Raw genomic sequence first — 18,101 nt, forward strand, 5'->3', positions numbered from 1 at the left:
TGTGTAAGACCTTTCACCCATATTACACCGAGGAGCTGGGAATTGTATAAAGCCTCTCGGGCTGTGTGACTCACATTGAATGTTCAGCAAATATTACAGATATCACAATTGTAGAACTGCAGGGTACAATATGATCATTGTAGAAAATTTCAAAGTCATTGTAGTTTGAATGTTTGTTGGAAATATCTTTCAGATATTTTATGAATAAAGTATATTTTTGAAAAAATCAAAATGAGGTGGATTGGGTGTTGCGTAAAACTCTTAGAGCTGTAGGATTTACATAGAGTTTACAGTGCTGAAGGAGGCCATTTGGCCCATCGGGTCTGCACCGGCTCTTGGAAAGAGCACCCTACCCCCTACCCAAGGTCAACACCTCCACCCTATCCCCATAACCCAGTAACCCCACCCAACACTAAGGGCAATTTTGGACACTAAGGGCAATTTATCATGGCCAATCCACCTAACCCGCACATCTTTGGACTGTGGGAGGAAACCGGAGCACCCGGAGGAAACCCACGCACACACGGGGAGGATGTGCCGACTCCGCACAGACAGTGACCCAAGGCGGAATCGAACCTGGGACCCTGGAGCTGTGAAGCGATTGTGCTATCCACAATGCTACCGTGCTGCCCATAATGATTGACATAATTAATATTGTAAATATTAACTGCAACTATAAATGTAATCAGTTGCATTCAGAATTAAAAGAAACTGATCTGATTTGTACTTTAAATTCTATAACTTTGAGCGGCAGGTAATGTGCTTTATAAATTTTTATCAATGAAGTATATTTTTGGGGGGTGGGTAATGAGGTGAATTGGGTCTTTGGAACGGCTGGTATGAGAACAGAAAATACTCAGCAGGTGTGGCAACATGGGTGGAGAGGGGCAACAGCTGGAAGTTTCAGATTGGCAGCTTAAGTAGGGTGCTCTTTCGAAGGGACCTTGCAATCTGGACGGGCCGAACGGCATCCTACACTGTAGGGATTCTGTGACCTTACATCAGAGGTGGGACGTGGACTTTGTCCCGCCTCTTCCTCACGCAGCTTCGTGCCCACATCCTGGACTGTAGCGGTTCGTAGTCTGTAACAATCCCGTCTGAGTGGGGAAAATGCCTTTCATCGAGCTGGAGAGTAACCTGCCAGCGAACCGCTTCTCCGAGGACCTAATGAACAAGCTGTGCTGCGCGGCCGCCACTATCCTGGACAAACCCAAGGAGGCAGGTTCCTATCTTTAAAGGGGGAATTTTCACATGGACTGAGCTGACTGCAGGAAGGGACTGGAATACTGCCTTCCCCGGAACAGGAAATTCACAACCCCTGACAGCTTTTCTCTCCCTGTGGAGACTCACACCACTAACTTAAGTACAGAGGGCGTGATGGCTGCGGGTTATCAGCCCCCCCAACCAACCACCTAGCCAAATGTGACCAGTTTAACACAAAGAACTGAGCTAAACTCTTAGCTGACAGCTAAGCTTATGAGAAATTGCTCCCAACCTTCCCATGACAAGTTTGACCACCTCCAGCTCAGATCCCATTGGAGTCACAGGGCTTCCTTCCTGTTTTTACCACTGCCCTCGGGTAGTGCAGGCCTGTCTGCTTTCGGTACTGGAATATTGGGTCTGTAGAAGTTTACGTTAGAAGCATGCACTACCGTGCCGTTAACAATAATTTGGATTTGTGCAGCATCATAATTTTAAGAATGTCTCATGGCAGAGTGGTAGTGGACAGAAATGCCAAAGGGGATGTTTGGAGCGATGACCAAAAGCCTGGGCAGAGAAGTGTGTTCAAAGCAGGGCAACAGTGCCATTTGCAGGGTATGGAAGCATTCCAATGTGGGACCTATATGGTTGAAAGCAGTTATCAGTAGTGGGCAAAGGAAGATGTGTGGGTGGGGCTGGTGAGCCAAGTGGGCAGAATTGTAAGAGTTTTCAGAGTTCTAGAGCTGGAGGAGAGGTTACAGAAATTGGAAGAGGTGAGGACATGAAGAGATTTAAATAAAAGGTTGAGAGTTTTAAATTGGAGGCATTGGAAATTTGAGAGCCAATGTAAGTTAGCATCTGTTACAATGAACGGTTTTAACCTTTATTAAATCTCCTTTGCTCTGGTGAAAATTGTTTCAGAATCTCACTTTATTTTTTGTAATTTAGTGAGCCATCTCTTGACATTATTCGCATGAATTTATACTCTATGTTCTCTATATCCTCTACATAATAGAACACCCAAAAGCACACGTATAACACCTGTGGTCGAGTTGACCTCAACTTATACTGCTAATGGGCAGCATTGTGGCGCAGTGGGTTTGCACTACTGCCTCACGGCGCCGAGGTCCCAGGTTCGATCCCAGCTCTGGGTCACTGTCCGTGTGGAGTTTGCACATTCTCCCCGTGTTTGTGTGGGTTTCGCCCCCACAACCCAAAGATGTGCAGGGTAGGTGGATTGGCCACACTAAATTGCCCCTTAATTGGAGAAAAATAATTGGGTGCTCTAAATTATAAAAAAAAACTTATAACTGTTAATGTCTCTTTCAGATTTGGACTTGTCATGTGTCAGACAAGCTTAACTCACACTGTGGATTTTCTGACACTGGAAACAATTAAAATAAATCAAAATTACTCTTTTCCACCTGTCAGCATGATGCCAAAGTTTCCAAGTTGGCAGTGCCATTTCCCAGAACACCCCCTACCCCGTTCCCAAATATATTCAGCTAAGTCCTATTTTCTGGATTTGCCCTGCCCCTCCAACTTTCGCCTTTAAAACCAACAACAATTTGTATTTATATACTACCTTTTTAATGTAATGAAATATCCTCTCATCCCAACGCAGTTCACTGGATCATTAAAAAATGTGACATCGAACCACAAAAACAGACATTAGGGTAGATTTGCCAAAACATTGATGAAGGAAGGAAAGTGAGGCACAGAGATTTCTGGAGGAAATTCCAGAGCCGAGGTCTGAGGCAGCTGAAGGCACAAATGGTGGCGCAGTTAAAACTGAAGCTGCTCAAGAGGCCAGAACTCGAGGTTTGCAGATATCTTGGAGAGGGGTTGTAGGACTGGAGATTACAGAGATAGGGAGTGTTATGGCCAGAGAGGGATTGAAAACAAGGATGAGAATCTTAAAATTGAGGTCTCATTGAAAATGAAAATCGCTTATTGTCACAAGTAGGCTTCAAATGAAGTTACTGTGAAAAGCCCCTAGTCGCCACATTCCGGCGCCTGTTCGGGGAGACTGGTACGGGAATTGAACCGTGCTGCTGGCCTGCCTTGGTCTGCTTTCAAAGCCAGCTCTTTAGCCCTGTGCTAAACCAGGAGCCAAATTAGGCCAGCGAGCACAAGGGTATTGGGTTATGACATTAATGAAAGTTAGGGCACGAGCAACAGAGTTTAGATGGGTTGGATGTGAGAGGCCAACCAGGATAACAATAATATTATAATAATAATAATAATTGCTTATTGTCACAGTAGCTTCAATAAAGTTACTGTGAAAAGCTCCTAGTCACCACATTCCGGCACCATGTTCGGGGAGGTCGTAATGGGAATTGAACCCTTGCTGCCGGCATTGCAAGCCAGCTATGTAGCCCACTGTGCTAGTTAAGTTTGGTGGTAACAAGGCCAGGAAAAGGAATGGAATTCATGGTGAAGGACACAGTTTGTGGTGGGGACAAAATGCAGGGACATAGTTTTTAATTGGGAACAATTTCTGCTCCTCCAGTCCTGGATGCTGAATAAGCAGTCTGGCAAATGGACGGGTCAAAAAAGGTGCATGGTGCTGAGGGAGAGCTGGGTGTCTTCAGCATACATATAGAAACTGCTTTTGGAAGATGTGCTGAGGAACGCATGCAGATGAGAAATAGGAGTCCAAGGGTAAATCCTTGGGAGACATCAGAAGTCACTTTATGGGAATGGGAAGACAAGCCATTAATGGCCATTCCCTGGCTAGTGTTTAGACAAGAATGGACAAAGCTAGTGCAGTCCAACTCAACTGGGCAATGGTGGAAAGGTGTTAAATGCAGATGGAGTAATTCAACAGTTTTTGAAGGCTGCATTGAGAAAAATTTTAGTTTTTATGATTTAGAGAACCCAATTCATTTTTTTTTCCAATTAAGGGGCAATTTAACATGGCCAACCCACATACACAGTGCCAGGGTCCCAGGTTCGATTCCTGCTTGGGTCGTTGTTGTGCAGAGCTTGCACTTTCTCCCTGTGTCTGCGTGGGTTTTCTCCGGGTGCTCTGGTTTCCTCCCACAATTCCCGGAAGATGTACTGTTAGGTGAATTGGACATTCTGAATTCTCCCTCTGTGTACCCGAACAGGTGCCGGAGTGTGGTGACTAGGAGATTTTCACAGTAACTGCATTGCAGTGTTTGCATTATTATATCACACGGGGAGAATGTGCAATCATCCCACACGGACAGTGACCCGGGGCCGGTATCGAATCTGGGACCTCAGCGCGTGAGGCAGCAGTGCTAACCACCGTGGCCGCCCAACACATTGCGAAATATAGCTTGTCTTTGTTGCAATACATAGGGTGTAATTGTGACTTGAATAGAGCCATTTCTGTACTGTGGCAAGGGAGAAATCTGATTCGAGAAATTCCCACATAGAGTTCCAGGACAGATGGGCACAAAATTGAATGTGACTTTGGAGGAGAAAGGGAGCTTAGAGATAGGATGGTAGTTTGCAAAGACAGAGAAGTCAGGATGTGTTCTTTTTAAGAGTCGAGGGGTGATGACAGCAGATTTGAAGGAGGGAGGAACAATACCTAAGGAGAACTGGTCACAATATCTGCTAAAAGAGTGGCACGAGGCGCAGTGGTTAGCATTGCTGCCTCCAGCGCTGAGGACCGGGTTCGAATCCCAGCCCTGGGTCACTGTCCTGTGTGGAGTTTGCACATTCTCCCCGTGTCTGCGTGGGTTCACCCCCACAACCCAAAGATGTCGCAGGGTAGTGGATTGGCCACGCTAAATTGCCCCTCAAATGGAAAAAAAGAATTGGGTACTCTAAATTTATAAAAATAAATAAATAATATCTGCTAACATGGGAGCCAGGAAGGGAAGTTGGGTGAGCAGTAGTTTAAGATCCTCCTTAAAACTTATTCCTGAAGCAAAGTTTTTCTTTTGTAGAGGATCAATGTGACTGTAAAACCAGGCCAGTTAATGATCGTTGGAGGCAGTATGACCCCCTGTGCTCAACTGGTTGTGTCTTCTATTGGTTGGTGGGGCACAGCCGAGCAGAACAAGCACACAGTGCCAAGTTCTTTGAGTTCCTCACACAGGAAGCTGGGATTAACCGCAGACAGGTTAGTATTGAAGATGTCAAATGTGGCTGAGCTGTCATCTGTTCCCAGCAGTGGCCCACTCCCCGCCTCTTGAGTCAAAGGGTTGTGGGTTCAAATCCAATACTGGCAGACTGGAGAATTGAGGATGACACTTCAGCTGTTGAGGATATGGACTTGTATTTCTATAGCACCTGTCATGACCTCAGGACATCCATTTTGTGAAATAAGAGACTTACACACACACACTGCATGCTGTTGGAATACTCAATGAGTCCATCTGAGACATAAGAACATAACATAAGAACAAGGAGCAGGAGTAGGCAATTCAGCTCCTCAAGACTAATCCGCCATTCAACACGATCATGGCTGATCTCAGCCTCAACTCCACTCCTGTGCATTCTCCATAACCCTTCAAACCAATTACTAATCAAAAATCTGTCTATCCTCCTCCTGAAATAAAGCAAATTACTGTGAATGCTGGAATCTGACCCAAAAGAGAAAATGCTGGAAAATCTCAGCAGGTCTGGCAGCACCTGTAGGAGAGAAAAGAGCTAACGTTTCGAGTCCAGATGATCCTTTGTCAAAGCTAAAAGGCACGGAAAGTGGGAGATAGTTATACTGTGGGGTAGGGAATGAAAGATGAGTCATAGCCACAGAAACCAAGGGAAAAAGAAGTGCTCATAGCCACAGAAAGCAAGGGAAAAAAAGTGATTGTAGCCACAGAAACCTAGGGAAAGTGTGCTAAGGCAGTCCGCAGAGAAACCTCCTTAAGTTTACTCAATGTCCCGGCATCCACTGCACTCTGGGGGAGTGAATTCCACACATTGACGACCCTTTGAGAGAAGTACAGTAGTCCCCCGTTATACCGCGCTCCGCAATACCGCGGTTCGCGATATATGGCGGGGGGGGGGGCTTATGGACTCCAAACTGTCAGCTTCCCTCTCCGGATCAAAGTGAGCCGGCCGCTGAAATTGACACTGCCGGCTGCTCTCTCCCTCCAATCAGCCGGCAGTGTCAATTTCAGCGGCCGGCTCACTTGATCCGAGAGGGAAGCTGCTCTCTCACTGAAACAATCAGCCGCCGCTGAAAATTGACACTCGCCGGCTGCTCTTCCTCCAATCCAACTTTTAAGTTGTTAAAATGCAGCAGTGCTTGTTTTAATTAAGATCCACGATGGGGGTTTTAAATTTATTTAAAATCTATGCATGGCGCTTCCCATTGTGAGTCTACGGGGGTCTGACCTCTCCCCCAGCCCCCTAGACTCACAATGGGAAGCGCATGCATAGATTTTAAATTAATTTAAAAACCCCCATCGTGGATATCCGCGATCGGATGCAACACGGGTGGCTGTCTTGGACCCCAACACCCGCGTTATAAAGGGGGACTACTGTAGTTTCTCCTCATCTCTGTTTGAAATCTGCTTTGATGTGGAGAGGCCGGTGTTGGACTGTGGTGGGCACAGTAAGAAGTCTTACAACACCAGGTTAAAAGTCCAACAGGTTTATTTCGAATCACTAGCTTTCGGAGCACTGCTCCTTCCTGAGGTGAATGAAGAGGTAGGTTCCAGAACATCTATATATAGACAGAGGTCAAAGATGCAAGACAATACTTTGAATGCCAAGGAGGTGCCGGATGAGGCCACGCGGTCTACCGCGACCGCCATGTCCTTTGAGGACCTCACAACGGGGCATGCAGTGGAGGACTGCAGATGAGCAGGGAGACTGTCGGACACACCTGTCATATGATGGCACACCTGGCATCGCAGGGGAATGGGGTAGGACACCCGCTCCCGTTGGCCGTCAAGGTGTACGGTGGCCCTGAACCTTTACGCGACGTGGTCTTTCCAGTCACCGAGTGGGACCTGTCCGGCATCTCCCAGACATCGGCGCACAGGTTGCATCCGCGCCTTTCACAGATGCCCTGTACGCCCTTGTGGGACCGGTACATCCAGTACCCTGTGGACCCCATCCACCAGGATGCCCAGGCAGTGGGGTTCGTTGCCGTCACCGGATGTCCCGGGGTCCAGGGATAATCAATGGGTGATATCGCCCTGCGGCCACCGGTGGATAACAGGCCGCTGTTCACCAACCGAAAGGGGTACCACTCCATGAACGGTTCCAGGTGACGCACCATATGCGGATCTGCACGTCAGCGCCTGGTACCAGGGCAGGTGTACATGACTCCTCAACTGGTCGCAATCTTGATTCCTGACATGTTCGAGGACATGTTCCCCGGACTGCATTGAGCTGGCCAGTCATCACATGGCTCTGTCGAATAGCTGGGATGGAGTGATGGGTGACGGGGGAGGGGAGGGGCTCACGGTCCACCCACTGGGCCGTACTCGTTCACCACCCCTCCCTCCCAGTGGCCATCACTGACCCGCCCCAACCCCACACCATCATAGAGCACAGAGGCAGTTTTAAAGGTGTTTACATGTGAAGAGGTAAATACAGTCTGTGCCTAGCCCCTATAACTAAACTGCGCCCTACACCCGTGCCAACTTTCTGGCCCTATGAGCCCTAACATGGTTCCCAGGTGGTTCTCATGGCAAGTGCAGCAGGAGTGGAGGCGGACCGCTGTGACTCCTGGCCCTGCGCGCGAGGGTCCCCGTTGGCGCACGTCTCCATGGGGTGGCCCGGCTGGATGGGCCCGGCTGGTCCTTGGACAATCTCGGGGGGTGTTTGTGCCAACCGCTGCTCTGCCCGCTGTCCACTGGGTGGGAAGGAGGAGTGTTAAATGTAACGGATTTGTGTGTGGACCAAGACGCAAAGCTCAACACTCTGTGCAGGCTGGGGCCGAGGCCCAGGACAGGCTGCCCACTCACAGGCAACCATGTGCCAGAGCCTCTCATCTTGGTCAGTTGCTGTAGACAGAGTGACTGGTGTTGGCCACTGCCCCAGTGACATGTCTGTGTTTATGCTTCTGCTCAGTTAAGACTAATTTTTAAAATGTAATATAAGGTCTCAGCAATTATGTCTTTTGGTCAGAATTCTTCCGTTGTCCAATGTCCCCACTCTCACATGTTCCACCCGGTGTTGAGCTTTGCCTGTTGGTCCACACCGCAATTGTGTTACCATTTACGCAACAAACAGACAATACAAGGAAGACATATAAAATGCCGGCAGGAAATGACAAGAAATACCAACAAAATATCAAAATGCTCTTGCAGTATACACCATGACATATGGACCACTTCGTCCAGTTCGACACAGGGAGTCCTCTTTGATAAATGGGGGAGGTGGGCTTTGAGGACTAACTGTTTAAAGAGCATCCAGGAAGACAAAAATAATATGTTTTCTCTGCTTCATCAGGAACCCCCTTGTTAAATCACCACATCCATGATGCTCCCCACCCTCAGCTCTAACACTAAGTGTGTGCTTGCTTTTACAATGATGGAGACTGTCTAATCAGACTGTTTCCATTCCTTCTCCTAGCCCACCAGGCCTAACTGTTTCTAAGATACCCTCTGCCTGAACCTCTGAAATTTGCACCTTTCTTTAATTTATTTCCTATCATGCCACATTCCGAGCTCATCACACTGGCATTGAAAAGACATTCTGCCGCATCACACTATTGAGCAAGGCTGTGTATGAATTCTTGTGCAGGTCTGGCGTTTCAGGTATGTACGCCATACATCTCAACGATGGACTGATTGAGTTATACAACATCTTCCTCTGGCCGTTGAGTACTGACAGTACTCAACGGCCAGAGGAAGATGTTGCATAACTCAATTGAGTACGGACAGTACTCAACCAACCCTTGCTTGCAAAACTGTTAGATGTGATTCCATGATTGAGCAGCACTTGCTGAATAATCATGTATGCTAATTGTCCACTAACAACCATTTGGTGTATGTGATACCATACTGTGCCTTGATTTATCTAAATAGGTATCTTCTTTTAAAAACAAGAAATTTAGAGTACCCAATTTATTTTTTCCAATTAAGGGCAATTTAGTGTGGCCAATCCACCTACCCTGCACATCTTTGGGTTGTGGGGGCGAAACCCAAGCAAACATGGGAGAATGTGCAAACTCCACACGGACATTGATCCAGGGCCGGGATTGAACCTGGGGCCTCGGCGCTGTGAGGCAGCAGTGCTAACCACTGCACCACTGTGCTGCCCACTAATTAGGTACCTTCTAACAGAAACATACACAATGGAACAATAATTCGCTGTTCGCTAACTTTTTAACTACTTTCTTTCCAGAATCCTGATTCGATTTTACCCAGGTGGAGAAGTGGCAGATTGGGAAAAATGGAACCGTCCTGACCTTTCTGTAGACATTGGACTGGAGATCTTGTGTATGCCACGCACTTGTTTGTCCTACCATGCTTGTAGCGAGCATTCATGTTCTTGAGTATGCTACAATATCTAATATTAAACATTTCCAGTGATGAAATGAACTTTTGACGCCTGTTACTGATTCAAAGGGCAGTGGTTCAGAGGTTAAGAAAGTGATTTTGGCTTCAGAAAAACTAGGTACTCTCGCAATGTTAGCAGAACCTTGGGCTAGAGAGGGAGAAGACCCGCACTTGATCATGATTCATTGATCTCCAACTTTGCATATGAACAGGACTAGGTTCTGCAGTCTGTCGACATTGCTGATTAAGGATCCCAATATGGCCAAGGTCCATTAGTCAGTATGTATTGTATCGTCAGCAGAATGGAGACATTGGAGTCTTCTATAGAGATCATTGCAACACATAGTGGTTTTAATAAAATCCTCTGAAGCATGGGAGTAGATCCAATGGCAGGAAAGAGATTGCCAAGTCAGGGAGGCAACTCTTTTTTCAGAAAAAATAGCAGTGAGCCTGTTTCAGGGGCCAAACCCGTATACTACCTTCATGGCACACTCCAACAACAACTTGCATTTGTACAGCACCTTTAACAAAGCAAAGCATTGCCAATCGTTCTACACAAATACCATCTCTTGAAAGTACTTACACTAACTGCTTCATTGACTGTTCCTGGCCAGTGTGATTTTCCACTGCAGCAACTTGTATTTATATGGCACCTTAGTAAAATGTCACAAAGTGCTTTATGGGAGTGAAATAAGACAAGGAAATTGACACTGAGCCAAAGGATCATTTGGAGAGGTGACCAGATGCTTGGTCAAAGTTGTAGATGTAAGGAGTGTTTAAAAGGGGACAGAGTTGATCATAGATCACAGAATTTACAGTGCAGATTGGGGAGGCCATTTGGCCCATCGAGTCTTCACTGGCCTTAGAAAGAGCACCCTACCCATGCACACACCTCCACCCTATGTCCGTAACCGCATCTAGTCTTTTTGGACACGATGGGCAATTTAGCATGGCCACTTGACCTAATCTGCACGTCTTCGGACTGTGGGAGGAAACCGGAGCACCCAGAGGAAACCCACGCAAATACGGGGAGAATGTGCAGACTCGCAGACAGTGACCCAAGCCGGGATCCTGGAGCTGTGAAGCAATTGTGCTAACCACTGTGCTATCGTGCTGCATTGGTTTAGCAATGGAATTCTAGAGCTTACGGGCTCGAAGCCCTCAAAGCAGGGGTAATGGGGTGAAGGACTTCAAGATGCACAAGATGGCAAGAATTGGAGGAATGTAAGTGGGTTGTAGGTCCAGAGGAAAGCCTCCAAAGATAGGGTGTGTGAGACCCACAGTGGGAATTTCAACATGTCAGAACTTTAAAGTTGAGGCACTGATCTCAGCTGGGGTACTCAAACTGGAGCTGCGGGAGCCTCGCAAGGGGCCCATGCATGATCGACCACTTTCAAAATATACTGCAGAATTGCTCGTCTAATAAGAAGCTGGCTTCTGGACATCAGAGGATGGGATGTGAGGGTCTTTTGAACAGAACCCGGAGCAAACACCAGAGAATGATGGGGAGTCCAGAGCAAGCATCGGAGCAGGGGACCATCCATGCGAGTCCTGTAGCAGGGGTCTGGCCAGTGAAGGGCCTCAGAACAGAGGTGGGGGAACCATTCATGTCTAGGAGGAAGTGAGGTGTCCACTGCAGGTCTCGGGGGGGGGGGGGGGGGGGGGGGGGTGGTCAAGCTCAGAGCGAGGGAAAGAGGGGTGAGTGTGTGTGAGAGGGAATGCGTGCATGTGAGAGAGTGAGTGAGTATGTGAGAGAGGGAGTGAGTGCGTGTGAGGGGGAGTGAGTGCGTGTGAGGGGGAGTGAGTGCGTGTGAGGGGGAGTGAGTGCGTGTGAGGGGGAGTGAGGTGCGTGTGAGGGGGAGTGAGTGCATGTGAGTACGTGAGAGGGAGTGAGTACGTGAGGGGGGCAGTGCGTGCTGTGTGAGGGGGGCAGTGAGTGCTGTGTGAGGGGGGCAGTGAGTGCGGGGTGAGAGGGAGTGAGTGTGAGAGGAGTGAGTGTGAGAGGAGTGAGTGTGAGAGGAGTGACTGCGTGGTGAAGGGAGTGAGTGCGGTGAGGGAGTGATGTGCTGAGAGAGGGAGTGGTGTGAGAGAGGAGTGCGTGTGTGTGAGAGGAGTTGTGTGAGTGCATGTGAGAGGGAGTGAGTGCTTGTGAGAGGAGTGAGTGTTTGTGTGAGAGGAAGTGAGTGTGAGAAAAGGAGTGTGTGCGTGCGTGAGAGGGAGTGAGTACATGAGAGGGAGTGAGTGCGTGTGTGTGAGGGGGTTGAGTATGTGGTGTGGGTGAATGTGTGCGAGAGACGGGATGAGTGTGTGAGGGACAGGGTGAGTGTGTGTGTCTGGGGGAGAGGTGTGTGAGAGAGGGGGACCCTGGCTCTGGGTTACTGGCTGTGTGGAGTTTGCACATTCTTCCCGTGTTTGTGTAGGTTTCGCCCCCACATCCCAAAGATGTGCAGGGTAAGTGGATTGGCCATGCTAAATTGCGCCTTAATTGGAAAAAAAATGAATTGGATACTCTAAATTAAAAAAGAGAGGGAGATGTGTGTGTGAGCGAGAGAAAGAGAGGTGAGTGTGCGTATGAGAGAGATGTATGTGTGCATGTGGGGGAGCAAGTAAAGTGTGTGAGCCCAATAGGACAATCAGTTTTCCAGCATCATTCCTCCCATTAAGAATGACAAAACGTAAGACTTAAGTATTTAAAAAAGATAACTTATGATTAGCAGGTTGGATGTGGGGATACATGTGACAGACGCGTTATTAAACCAACTTTAGGTGGGTCCTCTTCTGCAAACTACCACCAAAGCCAAACATGCCGACTGGTTCCTGTATGCCACAGTCATGTGGGTGATTCCCACAATGGCCAACGGCTCTCCAATGTACGTTGCCAATCGGGCAACCTGTCCCGAAGGTTCAGGGTCTGGAGACCGGACTTAGTGTTGAACGTTCTGCACTGATCACTGAGACCACTGCTCTGGTATCGAGTTCTATGTCAACGGAGTGTCATTTTTAATGCAATTCGGATGGGCCCGACCCTGGGGACAGTAACGCAGTGTAATTGCTGATATCCTTCCTCCTGGCCCTCCACATAGAACGCCTGGGGTTCTGGCGGGGAATGGGGCCCTCCTGGGCTTGTTCGGTTTTGGCCCTATTCGCACCTTCCACCAGGTGAAGCCCCTTTCTGTCGACCTTGTATCCCAGATAGGTGACCTCGGGGTCATTTGGTGTTCTGTTTTTGGGGAATTCTCCTGGCCATGCCGAGGTGCACCATAGCGACGGTCTTGGGTCCTGCGGTCGATCTCGCCTCGCGGCAGCTCGCACTGTCCTGGTCTGGGAGCCAGTCGGTTGGCAGTCACTCCGGCGGCCGACGTTCAGGATTGCCAAGCCCTGCAACTCTTGAAGCCCATGCTCTGTGCTCTCTTGCGACATCCACTGCCCTCTGGAGGATTAAGTCGGCCTCCGTAAGTCAACTTCGGATATCAGCGTCTCGGAGCCCACAGACGAAACAGTCCCACAAGGATTCAGACAGTGCAGCCCCAAACTCACATGTGGCGGTGAGTGTCCTCAAGTGAACAAAAAGTCGCCATTTGATTCTCCTTGGGCCTGCGAGGAACCGGAACCGGCAGACCATTATCGGGGATTACGGGGTTAAGGTATGTCTCAACCAGGGACACTAACATGGTGAAAGGCTTGGAGTCCAGTCTGTCCGGATGCATGAGGCTCTTGACGAGAGCATAGGTAGGTCCCCGACTGCCGCCAGCAGGATAACGGTCTGCCTTTCATCCCCAATGATTGCATTTGACTGAAATAAATTACACCCATTCTATGTATTGGGTCCAGTCATCGGTACCTGTGTCGAACTGGTCGAGTTTCCCGATGTGCGGCATCTCCTGTCCAGAGTAGACTTGAACAAAATGGGTCGATTTCAGAACATCACAAAGTGTTTCACAGACGCTGAGGTAGTTTTGAAGTGCAGTCACTGTTGTAATGTGGGAAGACATTAAATAAGCAAGGCACTAGCTCATTTTCATTATTCACATGGAAGCAGTGCTCGTTGCAGTGGATATGTAAAGGGAAACAAATGAAGGTGGTGGGGTGAGTCTCCCAATATACACTGACAATGGAGAAACCAGCTCAAGAGCACTATATGTTATTTTCAATGCATGTGAGCTTACTCCAAGACAGATGTGACCATCTGGTAAATTTACTGGAAACATAAAAGTCCGAGATTTTTCCCACTTTAGATATTGTTACATTGTCGAACTGTTTTCTTCGCACTTAGTGAAAGAGCCGGAAAACTCCCGAGAAAATAACAAATTAAATGGGTACAGATGTATTAATTAATTAATTAATTAATGAGTACCCAATTCTTCTTTTTTTCCAATTAAGGGGCAATTTAGCGTGTTCAATCCATCTACCCTGCACATAGAACATAGTGTTGCGCCGATCTGTGAAACCAATCTAAAACCCATCTACACTATTCCATTACCATCCATATGTTTATCCAATGATGATTTAAATGTCCTTAATGTTGGCGAGTCCACTACTGTTGCATGCAGGGCATTCCACTCCCTTACTACTCTCTGAGTAAAGAACCTACCTCTGATATCTGTCCTGTATCTATCTCCCCTCAATTTAAAGCTATGTCCTCTCGTGCTAGACATTACCATCCGAGGAAAAAGGCTCTTACTGTTCACCCTATCTAATCCTCTGATCATCTTGTATGCCTCATCTTTGGGTTGTGGGTGTGAAACCCACGCAAACACAGGGAGAATGTGCAAACTCCACACGGACAGTGACCCAGAACCGGGATTGAACTTGGGACCTTGGTGCCGTGAGGCAGCAGGGCTAACCCACTGCGCCACCGTGCTACCCTGACAGATGTATTAATGAGAACTAGCAAGCAACTGTGAGCTTTCACTGCACAAAGAGATTGACCCTTTTATTGAAAGTTATTTCAGTCCCAATACACTGTAATTAGAGCCACAGTAAATGTTGGTTTCCACTGGATGGAGTGTGTCCTTGCCCCATAAGAAATTGAAGCAGGAGTAGGCCATTCGGCCCCTCGACCCTGCTCCACCATTCAACAAAATCATGGTTAATCTGATTGTGTCCTCAACTCCATTTCCTGCCTGCCCCCCATAACTGGTGACTCCCTTATGGATCAAAAAGCTACCAGCTCAGCCATGAATATATCCAATGACCAAGTCTCCACTGCTCTGAGGTAGAAAATTCCAAAGATTAACAACCCCTCTGAAAAATAAATTCCTCCTCGCTTCCATTTGCCCCACAAGGCTGCGTACATAGCCCCCTACTATACTCCCTGTACACACACGGCTGCGTGGCAAAATTTGGTTCCAACTCCATCCACACGTTTGCTGACGATACGACCATATATACAAGAGGGAGATAGTGAACCTAGTGAAGTGGTGTAACAACAACAATCTCTCCCTCAATGCCAGCAAAACTAAAGAGCTGGTCATTGACTTCAGGAAGCAAAGTACTGTACACACCCCTGTCAGCATCAATGGGGCCAAGGTAGAGATGGTAAACAGTTTCAAATTCTATGGGGTACACATCTCCAAAAATCTGTCCTGGTCCACCCACGTCGATGCTACCACCAAGAAAGCACAACAGCGTCTATATTTCCTCAGGAAACTAAGGAAATTTGGCATGTCCACATTAACTTTTACCAACTTTTACAGATGCACCATAGAAAGCATCCCATCTGGCTGCATCTCAGCCTGGTATAGCAACTGCTCGGCCCAGGACCGCAAGAAACTTCAGAGTCGTGGATTACGAGGAGAGGTTGAGTAGACTGGGACTGTACTCATTGGAATTGAGGAGGATGCGGGGGGGGGGGGGGGGGGGGGGGGGGGGATCTTATTGAAACATATAAAATTATGAAGGGAATAGATAGGATAGATGCGGGCAGGTTTTTTCCACTGGCGAGTGAAAGCAGAACTAGGGGACATAGCCTCAAAATAAGGGGAAGTAGATTTAGGACTGAGTTTAGGAGGAACTTCTTCACCCAAAGGGTTGTGAATCTATACAATTCCCGCCCAGTGAAGCAGTTGAGGCTCCTTCATTAAATGTTTTCAAGATAAAGATAGATAGTTTTTTGAAGAATAAAGAAAGGGTTATGGTGTTCGGGCGGGAAAGTGGAGCTGAGTCCACAAACGATCAGCCATGATCTCATTGAATGGCGGAGCAGGCTCGAGGGGCCAGATGGCCTACTCCTTCCTCTAGTTCTTATGTTCGAATCACTGTACCACTATGCCACCTAAGTTTAAAGTTTTTTAAAAAGGTGTACTAACCGACGCCTGCGTGATTTCTCGTTGGGGAGCTGGTTAATTCGCAGGAGGTCATTACATTTGACTTCAATCTCACTAATGAGATGGAAATTAATGCAAATTGGGGTTAATAATACGCTTGTCATATTCGGGCAAGATCCGGGAACTCGTCAGCAAGAGCGGGCCGGTTAGATGGCAATCAAGCCTAGCACAAATCTCAGTTTTAGACATAGACATACAACATACAGTGCAGAAGGAGGCCATTCAGCCCATCGAGTCTGCATCGACCCATTTAAGCCCTCACTTCCACCCTATCCCCATAACCCAATAACCCCTCCTAATCACTAAGGGCAATTTATCATGGCCAATCCACCTAACCTGCACGTCTCTGGACTGTGGGAGGAAACCAGAGCACCCGGAAGAAACCCACGCAGACACGGGGAGAACGTGCAGACTCCGCACAGACAGTGATCCAGCGAGGAATTGAACCTGGGACCCTGATGCTGTGAAGCTACAGTGCTATCCACTTATGCTACCGTGCTGCCCCCGCTATTGGACTTTTCCGCTATTTAACCAGCATGCCCAGATCCGCAACGGGCACAGCGCAGTGGTTAAATCGCATCCAGTACAACAAATTGAAGAAGGTGCAAATGAAACATTGCTTAATCTGAAAGAGGTGTTTGGGGCCTCGAATGGTGAAGAGGGAGAGCTAAAGGGGCGGTGTTGCACCTGCTGCAATTGCAAGGGAAGGTGCCATGGGAAGGCATGTTGAGAGTGACGGAGGAGTGGACCAGGGTGCCATGGAGGGAGCAGACCCTGCAGAATGCTGAAAGAGGGATGAGGGAAAGATGCGTTTCATAATAAACATATGAGTAGCTTCATAAGAACATCGTAGTAGCTTCATAAGAACATAAGAACTAAGAGCAGGAGTAGACAATTCAGCCACTCAAGCCTGCTCCGCCATTCAATCCGATGATGGCTGATCTCATCTCGGCCTCATCTTCACATTCTTGGCCTTTCCCTACAACCCTTCATCCCGCTACTAATGAAAAACTTATCCATCTCCTCAAATTTATTGGATGGCGGAGGCGTAGTGGTACTGTCACTAGACTAGTAATCCAGAGATCCAGGGTAATGCTCTGGGGTCCCAGGTTCAAATCATACCATGGCAGATGGAGAAATTTGAATTCAATAAAAATCTAGAATTAAAAGTATAATGATGACCATGAATCCATTGTTGGTTGTCGTAAAAACCCATCTCGTTCACAAATTTATTTATTTTTTAAATTTAGAGTACCCAATTATTTTTTTCTAATTAAGCGGCAATTTAGTGTGGCCAATTCACCTAGCCTGCACATTTTTAGGTTGTGGGGGCGAAACCCACGCAAACACAGAGAGAATGTGCAAACCCAATACGGACAGTGACCCAGAGCCGGGATCGAACCTGGGACCTCGGCGCCGCGAGGCAGCAGTGCTAACCCACTGCGCCACCGTGCTGCCATCTGGTTCACTAATGTCCTTTAGGGAAGGACATTTGTTCTCCTCACCTGGTCTGGCCCATATTGTGACTCCAGACCAACACAGTGATGCAGTTCACTCTTAACTGCCCCCCTCTGAAATGGCCTAGCAAGCCATTCAGTTCAACGGCAATTAGGGATGGGCAACAAATGCTGACCCAGCCAGCAACGCCCACGTCCCAATAACAAATATTCTTTTTAATGTTCCGGCAGTCTGGGTAGAGAATTCCACAGATTCACGACCCTTTGGGACATGTAATTCCTTTCCATTTCTGTTTTAAATCTACCTAAAACTATGGACTCTCGTTCTAGAATGTCCAACAGGAGAATCATCCACTCTATGTCTACCTTGTCAACTCCCTTTAGCATCTTATATTCCTCAATTAGATCTCCTTCAATTCTTCTAAATTCCAGCAAGTATAGGCCGAAAACGTCTCAATCTCTCTTCATAAGACAAATCCTTCATCCCTGGTATCAATTTAGTGAACCTTCTCTGAACAGCCTCCAATGCATTTACGTCCTTCCTCAAGGGAACCAAAACTGTGCACAGTACTCCAGATGCTGTCTCACTAATGCCCTATACAATTGTGACAGCACTTCCCTACTTTAATACTTTATTCCATTCGCAATAAATGCCAACATTTTATTTGTCTTATTAC

General features: G+C 47.6%; 2 protein-coding genes across 2 annotated transcripts in view; one reads left to right on the forward strand and one right to left on the reverse strand.

The window, feature by feature from the left end:
* The window catches only part of LOC119964326 (glutathione S-transferase theta-1-like), a 98,451-nt gene that overhangs the window by 73,362 nt on the left and 6,988 nt on the right, over window positions 1-18,101 (reverse strand). The window lies entirely within an intron of this gene.
* On the forward strand, window positions 999-9,683 carry ddt (D-dopachrome tautomerase). Its single transcript, XM_038793662.1, is given in 6 exon segments — window positions 999-1,218; window positions 5,124-5,238; window positions 5,241-5,278; window positions 5,280-5,299; window positions 9,487-9,508; window positions 9,510-9,683. Coding segments are annotated over 6 exon segments (354 nt in total). The 5' UTR covers window positions 999-1,110; the 3' UTR covers window positions 9,561-9,683.

The sequence above is a fragment of the Scyliorhinus canicula genome, chromosome 1 (genome assembly GCF_902713615.1).
Source record: "Scyliorhinus canicula chromosome 1, sScyCan1.1, whole genome shotgun sequence".
NCBI lineage: Eukaryota > Metazoa > Chordata > Chondrichthyes > Carcharhiniformes > Scyliorhinidae > Scyliorhinus > Scyliorhinus canicula.